We start from the raw sequence: 17306 nt of genomic DNA, 5'->3' as shown, positions 1-17306 counted from the left end.
ACTTACAAGGAGTTCCTCTGCAGGCTTCTTCCATAGTTACCCTGACATAGGGTTTACTAAAGTCTACGTCAATTTCATCAGAAAAAGGAGCTGGCTGCCGTAAGCCCTTAGGAAGAAAAACATGAATGAAAAAGAAAGTTAAATTCAATGACACAAACTGAAATACTAAAAAAATGGCCTTAAAGAACAGTTATTCAATATGCTACAATTAAAATTTCTCCTAGAAGTTTCTAACGTAAAAAATTTTAAAAAGAAAAAGGGCATTCCAAAATAACCATATGATTAAAGATAAATGTTTTCCTGGTGATTTCAGGGTAACTGAGTGAAGTGGCTGGGAACCTAAGCACCAAGTGGATCCCACTAACTGGATACAAAATAATGGCTCCCTATGCTGCATATCAGAACAACCAATGTTATGAAATTGGCAAGATTCATAAGTGCATTTTCATACCACTTCAACTAGGATTCTCTTCAAGTTAAAATGAAGAAAGTTTGTTTTAAAAAAATATACGTAAAAATACTTAATCTTATTTTTATAAACCCAAGCTTCTAGAAACACTGTTCTTTATCTCACAAAGGAGTAACAGGGCTTTAAAAAAAAATACTGGGCCTCCCCTGGTGGCGCAGACAGTTGAGCACCATGCTGTGAAGCTGTCCACAGTCTCTGCAGTACCGGTTGGATCCTGGCCAGCCGGCAAGGGTCCCACATGGCACGGCAGACCTCTCCTGTCTCTCCCGCTGCTCCCCTCAGCAGTGTATTTCGTCAATCTGCCTGTTCTGTTCCCTGCTCTGTCTCTGGTGAATCCTCTCACCCTCCCGCGCATCTGGCCTGTACCCCGGTTCTTGTATAAATAAATAAAAATCTTAAAAAAAAAAAAAACTACTCATTCTGGGCTTCCCTGGTGGCACAAGGGCTAAGTCTCAGGACAAGAAGCTATTGGCAGCCACTGCAGCACCAGCCAGGGAGCTACCCACATGGCGTAACAGACCTCTCCTGACTCACCCGCTGTTCCCCTCAGCAGTGTATTTCAGTCAATCTGCCTATTCTGCTTCCCACTCTGTATCTGGTGAATCCTTTCACCCCCAACCCCCACACCCTGCACCTCTGGCCTACACTCCAGCTCTTATATGCATAATAATATTAATTTTTAAAAAATTCAAAAATATATACTATTCATTCTATCTGGGTGCAACCCTAGAGAGAGAAGGATTTTGCTGACTTGGGGTAACTAAAGAATCTTAGGTTTCATTCTCTATACTTAGGAAGGACTGAGTCAGCGCAAACCCCAGCCAGACAGGACAGCTGCATTTGCCTTCTGCCTTGGGACAGGCACACAATATATGAAGTAAATTGAAGACACAGTTATGAAAAAATAGGAATTAATGTATCTTTTTAAAATTGAACAAGGGGCCTCCCTGGTGGCGCAAGGGGTTAAGTCTAAGCACTATCCAGCTATCACCAGCCACTGCAAGATGAGTTCAATCCCCAGCCAGAGAGCTAACCCACATGGTGCAGCAGACCTCTCTTGCCTCGCCTGCTGCTCCCCTCAGCAATGTATTTCAGTAGATCTGCCTGTTCTGCTCCCCATACTGTCTCTGGTGAATCCTCTCACCCCCCTTACCTCTGGCCTACACCCCAGTTCTTGTATGCACAAATAAAGAAATAAATAAAATTGAACAAAATGCACATGACATAAATTCACTGCTTAAACCATTTTAGAGTATACAAATCTGTGGTTTTTAATATATTCAGCATACTTACTATATTGTATGACCATTGCCACTGCCTAATTCCAGAACACTTTATCACCACAGAAAGAAACCCCATGCCCATTAGCAGTCACTCTTCATTCTCTCCATTGTCTATTTTACCATCTTAAAATTTATCTTGTTCTCTTTGTATCTTGTTCTCTTTGTACTTTATTAATCTAAGGCTTCGTCATCTCTAACCTGGGTCATTACAACAATCTCACTCTAGCTTCGGTCTATCCCTATTTCAACCCATCCCTTCCAAAGCAATGAGAATGATCTTTCTAAATTGCAAATCTGATCACATTACTTACAGGATAAAGTTCAAACTCCTTAGCACAGGACACAAAACCCTTCATCAGGCACTTGCTTATCTATCACAGATTGTTATTCTGAACTTTAATTTTCTGCACTATTATTTGCAGTTTGCTAAACGTTATTTAACACTTCTGAACTTGTACTCTAGCTCTTACCCTTTTTTAAATTCCTTTTTATCCTTCAAAGTTCAGCTCAGAAATAATTTCCTCAATGAAGCTGTTCTAAAATCACTGTCCCTATCCCTCAAAGTTAATCTCTTACTCCTCTAGACATCACTGACATTTTCATACTATATGTTACCTATTTTTCTCTCTCCCCTATTTGTCTGTGAACTTATCAAGTGCATGGTTATCTTTTCATCTTTGCATCTCCAAGGCATAGCTATTGGCAGAAAGAAAATGATCTTTCTAAATTGCAAATGTGATCACATTACTTACAGGATAAAGTTCAAACTCCTTAGCACAAGGCACAAAACCCTTCATGATCAGGCACTTGCTTATCACAGATACTCTCAATATATGTTGGATGAAATGAGATTGTGAGATGCAACTCCATAAGCAGAACTGTGGTCAACTTTCCCCAGTTTATGTGCTTTGTAATTTATTCATACATATGATAATTAAGATTGACTGAATGTCTGATTCTTTGTAAATATGTTTGGAGACTAAACACCATTAGATAATACCAAGATTGGATTAGGCCTCTCTGATGGCCTTGGGGTTAAGGCTCAGTGTGAGGGTCTAAGTTTGATCCCTAGTCAGGGAGCTAACTCACATGGCACAGCAGACCTCTCCTATTTCGCATGCTGCTCCCCTTAGCAGTGTGTTTCAATAGAGCTGCCTGTTCTGTGCCCCACTCTGTCTCTGGTGAATCCTCTCACCCCCCCACACATCTGGCCTACACCCCAGTTATTCCACACAAAAATAAATAATAAATTTAAAAAAAAAAAATGGATCACTGCCTGAAGCACCAATTTCTCTATTTCATTTGCCTAATAGGCACACAACCTCCAATTTTTCCTAACATTACTTTTCCAGTTCTGATGTAAGTTCTTACAAATAAGCTGTGAGCTATAATCTAATAAGAAAGCATAAGATTCCCAATAACTGTGAAAATTCACACTAGTCACATTTACTATTCACTCTTTCCATTATTTAAGAACTGTAATACTGATATCATCAATGTCATACCAGTGTCTACCCTTTCACTGCCAGGTTAACTATTAAACAAAGTAATTTCTTCTTTACTTACAATTGCACAGTGTGGCATTTTTGAAGGAATTCCATCTTCTTCTGTTGCCCCATTGGGTCCAGGTGCTTCTTTCCTCCTCTTCCTTGGGTTGACTTTGGCTGAATTCTGTGCATCCATCTTCTTTTAACTGGTCATGGAAAGTGAAAAAGAATTTTTCCTAATTGGAATGGAAGAAAGTCTGTCACCAATATTTCAGAGATGTTATATGGATTCACTCAGCAAAAGATCAATTCCATGGCACTTATTTCACCAAGATAAGTCAATATCTGACAAAAACAACAAAGTTTCACAAAACACAGGCTCACAGAAACATTAAAATTCCTCTCTGTGGCGAACAATGGCCACAATCACCTATCTTGGAAATTATTCCCCTTGACCAATACAACCTATATTCTTTTTTTTTTTTTTTTTGATAGAGGCATGCTTTATTTATTTGTTTGCTGGTTTGCTTGTTTGTTTTTTTGTTTATACATGCACTGGGTACAGTCAGAAGCGCGGGAGGGTGAGAGAATTCACCAGAGCCAGAGCGGGGAGCAGAGCAGACAGAAGGACCGAAGTACACTGCTGAGGGGAGCAGCGGGCGGCAGGAGAGGTCTGCGCGCCATGTGGGACCCTCCTCCAGTGGCCGGGGAGCAGCCGGGGATCGAACCGGCGCCGCAGAGGCCGCAGGCAGCTTCGCAACCCAGCGCTCAACCGCTGCGCCACCGGGGAGGCCCACAACCTATATTCTAACTGTTAACTTCATATCTTGACTATATACAAAGCATTGGAACAACTTGGATGAGAAAACTATACAGACTTTGCATACAACTCCTTATACCATTTGTGGGACACCTAAAAAGGTACGGCATTTGGGATGGGAAAAGTTTAACTGCCATCTCCACGAAAGATATGATACAGTGAAAGGTAGAAGAAAAATCCTCAAAGCAGAGGTAGAAAACAAAACAAATACCAGAAAGAATGAGGACATTCTACTCTGCCACACTGGCTCTACTAAGTCCTCCTGAGTAAGATATCATCTAAACAATTACAATATTGTGCTTTATTTTCTTTCCTCCAGCTAAATTCCAAGTGGCAATGTGACAAGATCTAAAAGAAACCTGACCTAATTCTTGGTGACACCCCATGAGTCACGGTTAAGTACTAGGTTGACATGAGAAAAAGTTCAAGTATACAGTGAAAGATGAACGCCACCCAGAAACTTCCTGTCATCACATATGCAAATGAAAATGGAAGATGGGTACTATATATTTAACAGGTCTTTCCAGTGATGATGATCAGAGCTTTTCTTCATTTTTTTATTATCAAGAGGTCAGTACTACTACTCTCATATCATTGGCCTAAAAGGCTTGCTAAGAATGCCTTATTAATACAATTAGTGATCATTTCTAATTTACATACAACAGGATTTTGCTGTTAAATTCTTCTCAGTGTAAGGAGACAAAATCCATTATGAAAAATGTAATCAACATTATCTGATATCAGGCTGCTCAAGGTCAACAGTCAATAATATAAAGTACTTACTATGTACAAGATACTATAACAACATTTTTAAGGAAAAATTAATTTTTCAAGAAGCCTTCAATCAAGGTGAGAGTACTACATGCAGAGTCTAAAAATATAAATATACTGTGTTGTATAAAAAGTTACCCTTGTTTTTAAAAGAAAATAAATGCTGAAGAATCTAGGGATAAAGGGATATGATCTCAGCAAAAAAGAAAAAAGTAGAAGAAAACTATGCATTTATAGGACATAACATAACATAAATGCATTCATTTTAATATTTTTGCAATGTTCCTAAAGACTTTACATTTTTTCAACTAAAAAGTTTAATTTTTAAAACTCTATAACAATTTTCTACACAGATAGGTCCTCATATAAGATTGCCTTTCGCAGTCTCTAGAAACTAGTTCCCGCCCTCTCCTTCCCAACTCTCTAAATCAGTATATATGATAGATATATTCCAGGAAGTATGTTGTAGTAATCTATATGTCTTGCAAGGAATAACAGCAACAGTCATAACAGCAGCTATCTTTTTTTTTCCTTAGTATTTACTATGTGCTAGGCACAGTGCACTTTATAACATTATTTTCATTTAACCCATATAACCTGAGAAGTAGGTATTAATTGGCCCCAATTTACAATGAGAAAACTAAGGATATTATAGAAGGTAAGCAACTTATCCAAGAGATCATACAGCTAGTAAGTGAGAAGTCAGGATTTAAATCCAGACTCTTCTAATTCTAAAATCCTTACCTCTATTTTCTTTTGTCTCCCAGAAATCCAAAATTAAAAAAAAAAAAAAAGTTCTATCATCACTGTTACTGCTGCTTTTGCTTTCAAGAATATTCTATGGCATGGGTCCCTTAAGTTTTTGCAGACTTAAGTCAGTTCATCTTAAGTGAACAGTGGGCTAAAGGTTACTTTGAGGTAAACAAGGTACCAGGACCAATTAAAAAGAACTGATGTGGCTACTGGCCTGGTTCAGAGGCTGCCTGATTTATCAGTTGTACAGATTACAGATTGTTCCAATCTGATACGTTTGCTAGGAAGTTCTAATAAGCTTTCAATTTAAGTTCTTTAATTTCCTGTACTCCCTCTTCTGACACTGCAAATATGTGGTACTTTTTATTCATGACACAAAAAGTAGAATTTTAAAAGTGCCATAATAAATTAAGGGGATAAATATCAGGTCATATTTTTACCAATTATTTTCCATAATTTCAAGTTAAAATCCTTAATATTTAATAGAAAGATACTTAACACATCCAAAAACATGTTTGCTGGAACTTCTCAGGAGTCTCTGTTCTATATATTGTTATTGACATATAATAAACTGTATATACTTAAAGCATACAATTTAAAGAGTTTCGACTTATCTGTATACCTGAAAAATTATCAAAATTATGATAATAAAATACCTACCACTTTCAAGTTTCCTCATGTCACTTTATAATCCATCTTTCCCTCTCCACGCCAACTCTGCTTTGTGTTTTTTGTTTTTTTACATTGTCGTAAAACACACATAACATCAAATTTGCTTTGTTTTTTAACTGCTTACTTCTTAAAGTACTGAACCATCTTCTCACATGATTCAACTTTAACCAACCAAACATACAGTGGATATCATCATACTGTTATAGGGCAGCCCCGATACAAAACGGGGTGCCTGACTGTGGGTCCTCACCCGTGCGCTTAAAAGGACTTATCAATGCTCTACTGCAGGCACACGCGAAAGGTTCATAAAAGGTTTATTTACAAGGGAAGGGCAAATGAGGAAATGTACAGCTCAGGGAGAAAAGTGGGAGACAAAGTTTTAAATGAGTCCTACCCAATCCACCGATCTGGAATCCCAAATGGCACTCTGAGAGCTGGCTGCCAGCCAGGAGCCATGAAGCCAGGAGGCGAGCGACAGAGTGAGCGAGCGAGCGAGCCCCCAAGGCCCACGTGTTTGGTTTTTTTTATACCCAACCTGGTTGCTTAACTCCACTCTCAGGTCCCAGCCACCTTCCCTTTGGTGGTGACGGGATTTGTCTTTCCCAATGTCTTGATGACTTTGGTCTGGAGTGGGGGTGGGGTCCACAAAGCCTGTATGGGATTAGCTCAAAACATCCTTTCCCCCTAACAATACTAGGATGATAGCACAAAGGATCTATCTTCTAAGTTAAAATATTACCTCTATAGTTTTAAAGATATTCTAAAGACAAATATCTGGAGTCTCTAGACCTTGTGACACTGGATCTACTCCGCTAGATTAAAAAATTATACAATGATATAAAAGATCACAATTAAGACTCAAGGCAAGAGAAAGGAACTAACTAGCTATTTAAAGCATAAGTAAAAGTCATAATATAGAAAGAAACAAGGCAGCCATTATTAACACATCACAAACCTCTCTGGTAAATAATAATAATAATAATAATAATAATACATTTTACCTATATTTCAGTCAAGTGCTTACATTCTTTCACAAAATTCTCCATATGCCTCACATTAACATCTCTAATCAAATGTGTAAGGCAGTGTTTCTCAATACTTTTTATCCATGATCCATTTTGGGAAATGTAAAAAATCTTTAACTTTACTCCATCAGCAGTGTATAGTGCTGGGGAAGTCAGACTCCAAAATCAGATTACCTATGTATGAATCCTGTCTCTACCATTTACTAGCCCTGAGAATTGGGACAAATTCCTTAATCTCTCCACGCCTTATTGCCTCCTCTAACAAATGAGATTTAAATTAGATAATCCATGCAAAGCTTTAGGTCAGAGCCTGGCACACAGTAAGTGCTTGTAAATATCAGCTGTTATTTAGTGGTAGCTGTCATCATCAGCCTTAAAGCCTGTATTCTGTGTAATCCCTATATCCAAAAAGATCTTGTTATATTGTCCCCTCCATGATTACTATTATAAAAAGTATACTTTTAAGGTAAAAGTGGGCAAAATATAAAGTATGTGACAGCTCACCCATCCCAACACTATCACATTTAAAATCAGCTGTTCTCATGAAGCTACGTGAGTTACTTAGTTTTACTGGGTTTCTCCCAAGTAGACAGGAGGTAAACATGTTATTGTTAATTGATTTTTGTTATTTTTCTCTTTAAAAAAAAAACACAGGGAAAATATTACCCCCAGTTTCCCTAAAGTTTCAAAAGATATCAGATCCCAGTTAGGACACAACTTTGGTACTGAGAAAGGGTATATGGGAGGATGCGGGCATACCGAAGATAGTCAGTATATCTTTACTTCATTATATGAAGCTGACCTGTATCTAAAACCGCACCACCACCTTTCCAACAGTCACAATGCCCATTTTGTAGCCCTCCAACAATGAGAAATAATACTTCCCAAACTCTCCACCTCTCTAATCAACCAACACCATTCAAGTAAGGGTGCAGTGATGGCTCTGGAAAAGGAGGTTTTAAATATCTGCATTCAAGAGGGAAAAAACACATACACACAGGTTACCTTAGTATCTATTTGTCCAGAGGTTCATGGGGTTGGGAAAAGATACCGTTCAGCACAAGATCAAAAGCAGACTGGAGAGCAGGAAATTGCCTAAAACTTTGTGCAGTTAGATCCTGGCTTCCAGCACAAGACCCTCATTAATTTAAGCCAGGATAAGTAAGATTGAAAGTACCAGTAGTTGGAGAGAGAATACAGACCCTCCCTCATGAGCCCTACAGGGTAGGCCAAAACTTCCTGTTTCCTTAGCAGTTTATCCTCCAAAAGTTTCTTTTTCAAAAGCAGCTATAACAAAGGGGAAACAAAGGGTGCTGGCAGGCAGAATACAGTTTGTAAGAAATGATCTTTCCCATACTGCTACATATTAAGTCCCAAAATAAGTCATCTTGTCTTAGTCACTCAAATTTCCCTTTCACATACAGATTCTAAATATGGACAAACTGCCCACATCACAGCTATCATCATCACCCTATTAAGTGCATTAGTAAATGTCTCCAAATTGCTTTCCAGATGCAAAATGTAGTATCTGTGCCTGTGATTTTTACTCAGATTCACAAAATCTGGCTCAGTTTCTGCTGACTCACCTCCCCATACAAACTGTTTGCCTGTTCTTCAATGTTCCAATAGATGCCTGTTTGGATGTGTCAACTTTGCCACTAAGGAAGTACAGAGAAGTGAAACTGTGACAAGAGAGGAGTGGCAGGGAGGAGATACTAGGATAAATCAAGTGTTTTGCCAATACGAATTTCCTGAAAGAGAAAAAAGCTGGCACTGGCATGCATATGCCTCTGTGTTAAGTGAAAGCTCCTACAAGTCCATCTATTCCCCTCTGTTCTACCCCCTTAATGCTAGTTGATGTAGTAAGAACCACAGGTGAAAGAGGTGGACTCTGCTTCTTAAGTTTTGCAATTCCTTTAGAGTAGTGAGGTGCAGAAAGAGAAGACATGAATTTTTCCTTTGTATTCTAACCCTGCTTCCCTCATCTTTGGGTCTCCATTATCTTTTTCAATAAAATTTTATGCTTGATGATTTTCTACTGGCTTACCAATGCCCGGTGCCAAAGCTGAGTGAGCAAGTATAATTCATATTTGGGATCTTCACTTGGTTTTATCTTTGTGAAGCTTAATAAAGCGGTATTGAGGAACACTCTGAAAACTCCTAGGTTAAAGTGCATCCAATATTCTTGGCATTAAACACATCACATGCTGTACATTTATGTCTTCCCTCCGATAACAGTATAGTCACATCACCACGGTGAAAAGGCCTTTGAAACTTGAGGGAGGATATGGCTAACTGATAGTGGGGTGGAGGGATTGGATGCAAGTACCAGCAAACTTCCTAGATCAAAGGTCAGCAAACTCTACCTAGCCTACAGACCAAAAATAGCCCCCTGCCTGTTTTTGAAATTAAAGTGTTATTGGAACACAGCCATGCTCATTCACTAAGTAGTATCTACAGCTGCTTTTATACTACAACTGTAGTAATGAGTAACTGCAAAAGAGACTGTATGGGGCCTCCCCAGTGGCGCAGCGGTTGAGCGCTGGGTTGCGAAGCTGCCCGCAGCCTCTGCAGCGCTGGTTCGATCCCCGGCTGCTCCCCGGCCACCAGAGGAGGGTCCCACATGGCGCGCAGACCACTCCTGCTGCCCGCTGCTCCCCTCAGCAGTGTACTTCGGTCCTTCTGCCTGCTCTGCTCCCCGCTCTGGCTCTGGTGAATTCTCTCACCCTCCCGCTTCTGACTGTACCCAGTGCATGTATAAACAAAACAAACAAACAAATAAATAAACATGCCTCTATAAAATTTAAAAAAAAAAAGAGACTGTATGATCTGCAAAGTCTAGTATTTACTATTTGTTTCTTTCAGAAAAAGTTTGCCAATTATTACCCTAGAGGAAGATAGGCTTAGTTTTGGCTGTCATTTGATTCCTAGTTCTACTTATCTTATGCAAATAGCTCTAAAGTGAAGGATTGTACTAGGAATGGGATTATTTCAATAAACTGTATCATAACTTTCTGGTACAGGATTACAGCATTTTATGTTACTAATCTGTATATATTGTCATACTATATAAAATCAGTCAAAAGAATGCTTGACTTGGGAAATTCTAAATGTAAAGGTGAACTGCACCTGACCTGCACTGACAGATTAATTTTATTTATTTTTTTTGGTTTTGTTTTTTGGTTTTTTGTTTTGTTTTTTATTTTTATTTTATTTTTTATTTTAACATTTATCATTTTTTACATTTTTTAGACAATATTTGCTTCCCCCCACCCCCTCAGATTGAGTCCCCATAGAATTTCCTTCCCCAAGGCACCCGTGCACCGTCACCACAGTCCCCTGTGCTCCTCCCTCCCTCCCTCTCACCCCTCTCCCTCCTCCTCCCCTGCAGTGTGTCTCTGGTTTATAATTGTCTGACAGATTAATTTTAGATGAGAGCTCAATGTTACTCCTTAGTATTAGAGGCCAGTAAAATGCCACATTGAAGAACTTAGCTTTAAACTTAATCTCTTCCCTCTTATTCAGGGAAACCTTTATTCGAAGACATTGAGTGGGGCACTCACTCTGCCAGACTCTTGGTTAGCCCTAAAATTAAATAGTTTATGCAGGGGCCTGGCCATACATGAGAATATTTTAAGAAAGAGCTTATCTTAAAATCACAAGGAACACTTACAGTACTTACAATTGAAGGATTTTGTTCTGCCACATATGCTATTACATATACTCTACATATTCTGATAAAAGATTCACTGAGTAAATCCTGTGTTAAGATTTCTTTCTTAAGAGTAGGCTATGGGGGCCTCCCTAGTGGCGCAAGGGGTTATGCACCGCACCATGAAGCAATCCACCACCTCTGCAGCAGGAGTTCGATTCCCCAATCCCCGGCCTGCCAGGGAGCAACCCATATGGCGCAGCAGACCTCTCCTGTCTCACCCGCTGCTCCCCTCAGCAGTGTATTTCAGTCAGTCTGCCTGTTCTGTTCCTCACTTTGTCTCTGGTGAATCCGGTCACCCCCAGCATCTCTGGCCTGTACCCCAGCTCTTGTATGCATAAATAAATAAATCTTAAAAAAAAAAAAAAAGAGTAGGCTATGGAACTTAAATTTCTAAATTCAGGGAATTTGGCATTTGGATCCAAAAAATGTTTATTTTTACTAATCTCCAGCAAATTCATCTTTTCCCTCAATTACGAATATAAAAGCAGTAGATTTAGTAGAAAAAATACTTTGTCATCAATAGAAATCACAGATATTTTCACATCCTATTATATGAGTTATAAATATCTTGAGATGTTTCAACCCATCTTCATTTTTAAATTATTATAGTTACAAGATCCACTGATACCGTAAACATTATTTATCGTAATAAAAAGCACAGACAGTGCTAGGCCACATTTTAAAACTATTTTGATAACTATATTTCAATGTAATTTATTTCCTTTGTAATTCTACATTTTTGTTTTCTTTTCTTCCATATAAAAACTTTATTCCAAAAAGCCAGTCCACAAGGTTTTACCACACTTCCGAAAGAGTCCATAGCACAAAAAAAGGTTAAAACCTCTACTCTTAGACCAATAAACAATCAGATCTAAAGACCAATAAACAATCAGATCTAAGGTAATTCTCTATAGACAGTTAAAACTACTTCTGTTTTCTTTTACATGCCTTACACTCATTTTGTTCTCCAGTACAGAGCAAAGACCATGTGCCACTACTTATAGCAGCTCTAATTTCAAAAGTGGTTTGCAAATAGTTATGAACGTGCTATAACAACCTAGCAGATCCATGGGTTCTCTGGCTCATTGGCAGTCATTCTAGTCCAAACACAAAGCTTCAGACTAATATAAATTTCAACTTTCAACAAGAAAGTAACCAAAAGAAAGGGAGAAAAAATGACTGTGATATATCTCACTATCTATCTCTTTTGCAAATAGTAAAACACAGGCAATTCAATTATTTATATTAATGAGGCAATGTATATAAATAAATGTAATGCTGTACTAAATAGATATATTTGAGGCCCAGTTGTTTTTTTTTTTTTTCTCTTCTGGAGTAGAACTCTGGCATACACAGCAAAATAGAGTATGCAAAAATGTATACTCCCTGGATATGCTGAGTTGCAGCAGGGGCATTTAAATTTTGCCACAAATCATTCATAAAGCAATTAACAAAACAAATAAAAATTTCAGACACATGTCCAGGTATTCAAGTGACAGGAATACTGTGAAAGGAGAAGTTTAACACTAGAAACAGAAAAGTTTATTCTTAGGAAAGGGGAAGTGCTAGTAAGTCATTCTTTGAGCAGTTAAGTAGCAGGAGAGGCCTGATCGCCTCACTCTCTCCTTCCTAAGTCACAGTTTTTCTAAGTAACTGACACAATACCATAAAAGATGTAAAAGCAGTCACATCTTAAGCAACAAAGAACTTCCGTAGTCCAAAGATGATTGAGGTCTAACTGAAAAAAATCCCCAATAAATCTGAAGAGAAGTGAAACCTATAAAATACAGTGTTGCAAACCAATAGTATCAATAATTAAATTATAGTAAATTAAGCTAATAAAAACCCCCAAAGTAATGCCTTTTTTTTTAAAGAGTTATTTATTTATGCATACAAGAGCTGGGGTACAGGCCAGAGATGCGGGGGATAAGAGGATTCACCAGAGACAGAACAGGCAGACTGGCCGAAATACACTGCTGAGGGGAGCAGCAGGCAAGACAGAAGAGGTCCGCTGCGCCATGTGGGTTGCTCCCTGGCAGGCTGGGGATCGGACTCGTGCTGCAGAGGCTGTGGATTGCTTCATAGTGCGGTGCTTAACCCCTTGCACCACCAGGGAGGCCCCCAAAGTAATGTCTTTTAGACAAATTTATTTCCAATCTATTTTAGGGTAACACACACTTGGTATAAGAGATACCTATTTCTATTTGATTCAGAAGGTAAAATTATCTCTATTAGTAGACAAGTCAGAAGATCTGGCTCTACATTTGAGTTATGCAAATATTTGTAAAGGTGTGAGGAAGGAAATTACTATTACAACTAGATATTTTATCATTACCTATCATTAATACCAAAAGCAAATTATTGTGCTTGCATTTTCTATAATATTCACAAATTCTCATCAGAGTTTATAACAAAGAGAGCTTATTCAGCTCCCTAGGGGAAATATGCTCTATTGGGAATCATAAATGAGGTCAAGTAGTTTACAAACTCCATGAGACTATACATAAAATTTGATGAGTATGCATATATTTCAGAATATTAAACAGCTATTTGGCCAGAAGAACAGTTACCTCTGCCATAGTTAGAAACTCTAAAACAAGAGAAAGCAGTAATTCCTTTCATAGTTACAGAGTGAGTCAGTGTTAACATCAGATAAAGTAACATGAGACTTCAGAATCCAAGACTCTGAGTAGATCATTCTCCTTAAGAGATCACATATCCAAAGAGAAGGCCCCCCCCCACAAAAAAAATTAAAACCTCACCAATTTATGGGAAGAGAAATCACAGGGTGAGGGAAGAATAAAGTTATTCTTTATCAGTCAGGCCATTATTCTGGCTTTCTAAGGGAATTTGCAAAGTAGGGTATGTCAAAAGAATCATTTCATTCAGCTAACACAAAGGACCCCAGAGGCAGTGCTGCAGTCCCCAAGCCAAAATGTCCTCTCTTGGAGTCAGTTAACTTGAAGCATATATTCTATTCTAGAAAATAAATTCTTGAGTATTTCCTTTTAGATATATAGAACTTAAGCCAAGTAAACATTTAATGTTCTAGAAAAAGGTCTAACAATTCATTTTTAGCTAAACAAAGACTATTCTCAATTTACTCCCGTTCAAGAATCTTTCTGAACGCTCTCTTCCCATCACAAAGTGTTTGTGTATGTAGGATTTGGAGTTAACTATTATGTTTATCAGCTAAAATGACCTCAAACTTCTCCTATTAGATATTTCTTTTAAAATATTGGGTGGCAAAGTCAGCAGCACCTCTACAAAGGGCTGTTAAGAGATGAGGAGGTAGTGAACTCACTTTAGTTCCTTTCATCTGCATCACTAACAGTCTTCATAAACAACTAAAACATCTGAATTATCCACAGCAGGGTTTCATTCCCCATATGCCAGTCACGGTCTCCAGTACACAAATCACTGAACTTGATAGTTAAATACATTAAAGTCCTTCCCATGTGGAATTCTAGTCACCATTGTTTACAATTCCAACATCATCCTTTCTTCTCTGTTATAGCCAAAATCTTTACTGTGCTAAATCTCATTCTCAACTAATACCTTTTACTAACAATTCTCTGTACTTGCAGAATCAGATTGAAAAGACCCTGAAGTTTGTGCCTTCCTACTCCCGTTTTATTCTTGGCAAAATGTTTCCTGCCTCTATCTTTAATTCCCTTCCCACGCCATGTTCCTACCATCCTCAAAACCTCCCCTTCCTCAACAGATATTCCTAGCAGATTTTCCTATCACAAACTCCTATATCCTAACTGCCTCTATAAATATCGCTGTCTCCATTTCAATATAAGTTCTGATTCTCCCAGATGAAATCCTGAGTTTCAATTCTCATAACTAATCACCTCACTTACACTCTGGAAACCTTTTCTAGCTAAGCCTGTGCACCAGTCATAGATCCAGTCTTCCCAACTGCATCTTTGTACTTCCAAACAGTTCACTGGTCATAAAGTCATGGCATTTCAGACCTGAAAGAAAACTCAGAAATAATCTGGTCCAATGTTTTTCATTTACATTTTAAAATATATGAAAGCCATTTTACTTCAGGATCTCATACATACATAACTGAAACAAGTTTCATGAAGCAATGCTTACTTATCCTTACCCTTACTTGTGTGAACTGAAATTTTCTATACTATTTTTTTTTATTTCATCCGGTGTCAAACATAAAATGGATTTCACAACCCAACAGGATGGAACCCATAGTTGTAGCAACTAATCTAGTGCAAACTCCCTTTCAATGAAGATAAGTGGTGAGATACGTTTCTCAACCACAAGAAGTCTGCCCATAAAATTAAATTCAGGTCTGGCAGGTAAATCCCAGGCCAGTGTTCTCTTGACTTAAAGACCTACTTTTTCCACTCATGGCCACTAAATCATACCCTGTGTCCAAACACAAGCCTACAGTACCATGTCCAGTCACTGTTACCACATTCTTCTCCTCAAAGTCATTGCTCCTTGGTCAGAGTCTCCTGCAGTTGCCGTTTCATGTTGCCTTAGGTCAGAGTCCCCACACGGTCATTATCCATCGATCCGTCTCCTCCGAGTCACTGGCCCTTGGCCACAGTCCCCTTGTAGTCACTGCCTCATACTTCCCCGTCGAAGTCCCCGTGGAGCCTCTGCCTCGGGTTCTCCGGGGTCAGGGGCTCCCTTTGCAGTCACTGACCCTGGGTCGCAGGCCCCTCGCAAACAGCTGCATCTCGGTCACAGTCCCCTCGTTGTCACCGCCCGTGGGTCACAGTAGCCTCGCAGTCTCCGCCTCACACTCCCCTCAGTATCACTGACCCACTCTCCAGCCAGTCACCTCGCGGTCCCGCCCCCACAGTTCACCTCTCAAACAGAGTCACACAAGGATATGCACGCACCCGGTCCTCACCTGCAGCTCACGCTTCCCAGGCCCCCGTCTGTTCGGATTTCTGCCGGGCGCCGCGTCACCGACAGGCGAAGTTGAGCGGGTTGCGGGGAGACGCCCGGGAAAGGCAGCTGACGGAACAGCGGGCCGGAAGTCCCGCCTACTGCCCTCTTTCTTGTCAATCCCGCCACGATTTCCCCCTGAAAACCGTGGCCCCGTGACACAGTAGTTCCGCCTCCACAGAGGTCTCGGGGATAGAGTGAGCAGAAAACGTCAGAGATAGGAAATGAAACGACGCAAGATCAGGCTCCATCTGGAACTGGAGTGTGCATTGAAGACGCATCCTCGTAGTGAAATGCGAAAGTGAACGGTAACGCGTGGTCGCTGGCAAACGGATCGAGAAGTGTTAACCCGGCAGTTCCCTTTTTGCTAGGCTCCAGGCTTAGTGCCTCTCTTGCTGACCTGTACGTCCTGTTCCGGCTCTACCCCCAGTGCCTGGCACAGTGCCAGGCACTCGTACCAGGATATTCATAATGTGGATGGCCGTGACACCTTCCGTGAAAGACCCCATGGCTCCAGCTTTTCCCTACTTGGTGAAGTAAAAAGAATTCACGTCCCTCCAACCAGGCAAAACCCTGTGAAAACCTGTAACTGGCCCCAAACCCTCTTTCTTCGTGTTATTTCTGACCCAGGTTGACTAATCAGAAAATGATCCCTAGGAATCAACTGAGTACTAGTTGAGCAGGAGCGGGTTCCGAGGGGAGGGGTGGGGGGAGACACCTGATAGGAAATCACACGTAGCAGGGTGTCTGGTGAAGAGAAATGTTTTCTTTTGCTAGAAGGAACCGTTGTAGGGCTGTTCCTTTTGGATTCCATACATACCCAATATTATGGAAGAAATGTGTAAAAGAACTTTTTAGTATATTTACTTGCACATTATTTTTTGTTTACAAGCTTGACTGGAAAGCAGCTAAGAAAGAGGGTAGGTAAACTTAGGCATCTGTGAGGAGCCTCCAAGGAGAAAAAGAATTTAAACGCGATCTTTTCCTTTTGAGTTTCAAATTGTTCTTCAAACAATACCTAGAGAATAAAGTGCTTTGAATAAGGACAGCTAGTTGAAGAAAATAATAGGGGCTCCAAGGGAACCTCACTTCAAAGATAACAGGTATTTGGATAGTAACCAAGGAAAGAATCTGGGAGAGTCTTAAAGAAGGGCTAATTTCATCAGAGCTTGGAAACACTCAGACCCTGTCACTCTCAACAAGCCCTGGAGAAACAGACACATTTAATAAGTTGTGTGAGGTTTAAGGTAGCAATAGCTGAGCAAAAAAACACTAGGTGAGAAATAAGGCAACAATTCAAAATGGGGGGGGGGACTTTATGCACAAATCATCTCAGTGTTATTTACAGTAGTGAAAAATTAGAAATAACCAGTCCCTCAGTAATG

The 17306-nt window shown here is 39.6% G+C and overlaps 1 protein-coding gene across 1 annotated transcript in view; it reads right to left on the bottom strand.

Moving 5' to 3' along the window:
- The window catches only part of PCYT1A (phosphate cytidylyltransferase 1A, choline), a 36501-nt gene extending 20472 nt beyond the window's left edge, over nucleotides 1-16029 (bottom strand). The window contains exons 1-3 of the mRNA XM_037525356.2: nucleotides 15884-16029; nucleotides 3319-3475; nucleotides 7-106 (exon numbers count right to left, since the gene is read on the bottom strand). Coding sequence (XP_037381253.1) covers nucleotides 7-106; nucleotides 3319-3435 — 217 coding nt within the window. The 5' untranslated portion in view covers nucleotides 3436-3475; nucleotides 15884-16029. The remainder of the gene's footprint in view (nucleotides 1-6; nucleotides 107-3318; nucleotides 3476-15883) is intronic.
- Between the last annotated feature and the right edge of the window lie 1277 nt (nucleotides 16030-17306).

Source organism: Talpa occidentalis, unplaced genomic scaffold (assembly GCF_014898055.3).
Source record: "Talpa occidentalis isolate TD23 unplaced genomic scaffold, MPIMG_talOcc4v2.1 talOcc4.4, whole genome shotgun sequence".
NCBI classification, from domain to species: domain Eukaryota; kingdom Metazoa; phylum Chordata; class Mammalia; order Eulipotyphla; family Talpidae; genus Talpa; species Talpa occidentalis.
The sequence above is the reverse complement of the archived record's forward strand: the minus strand, read 5'-3'. Positions and strand labels throughout refer to the sequence as shown.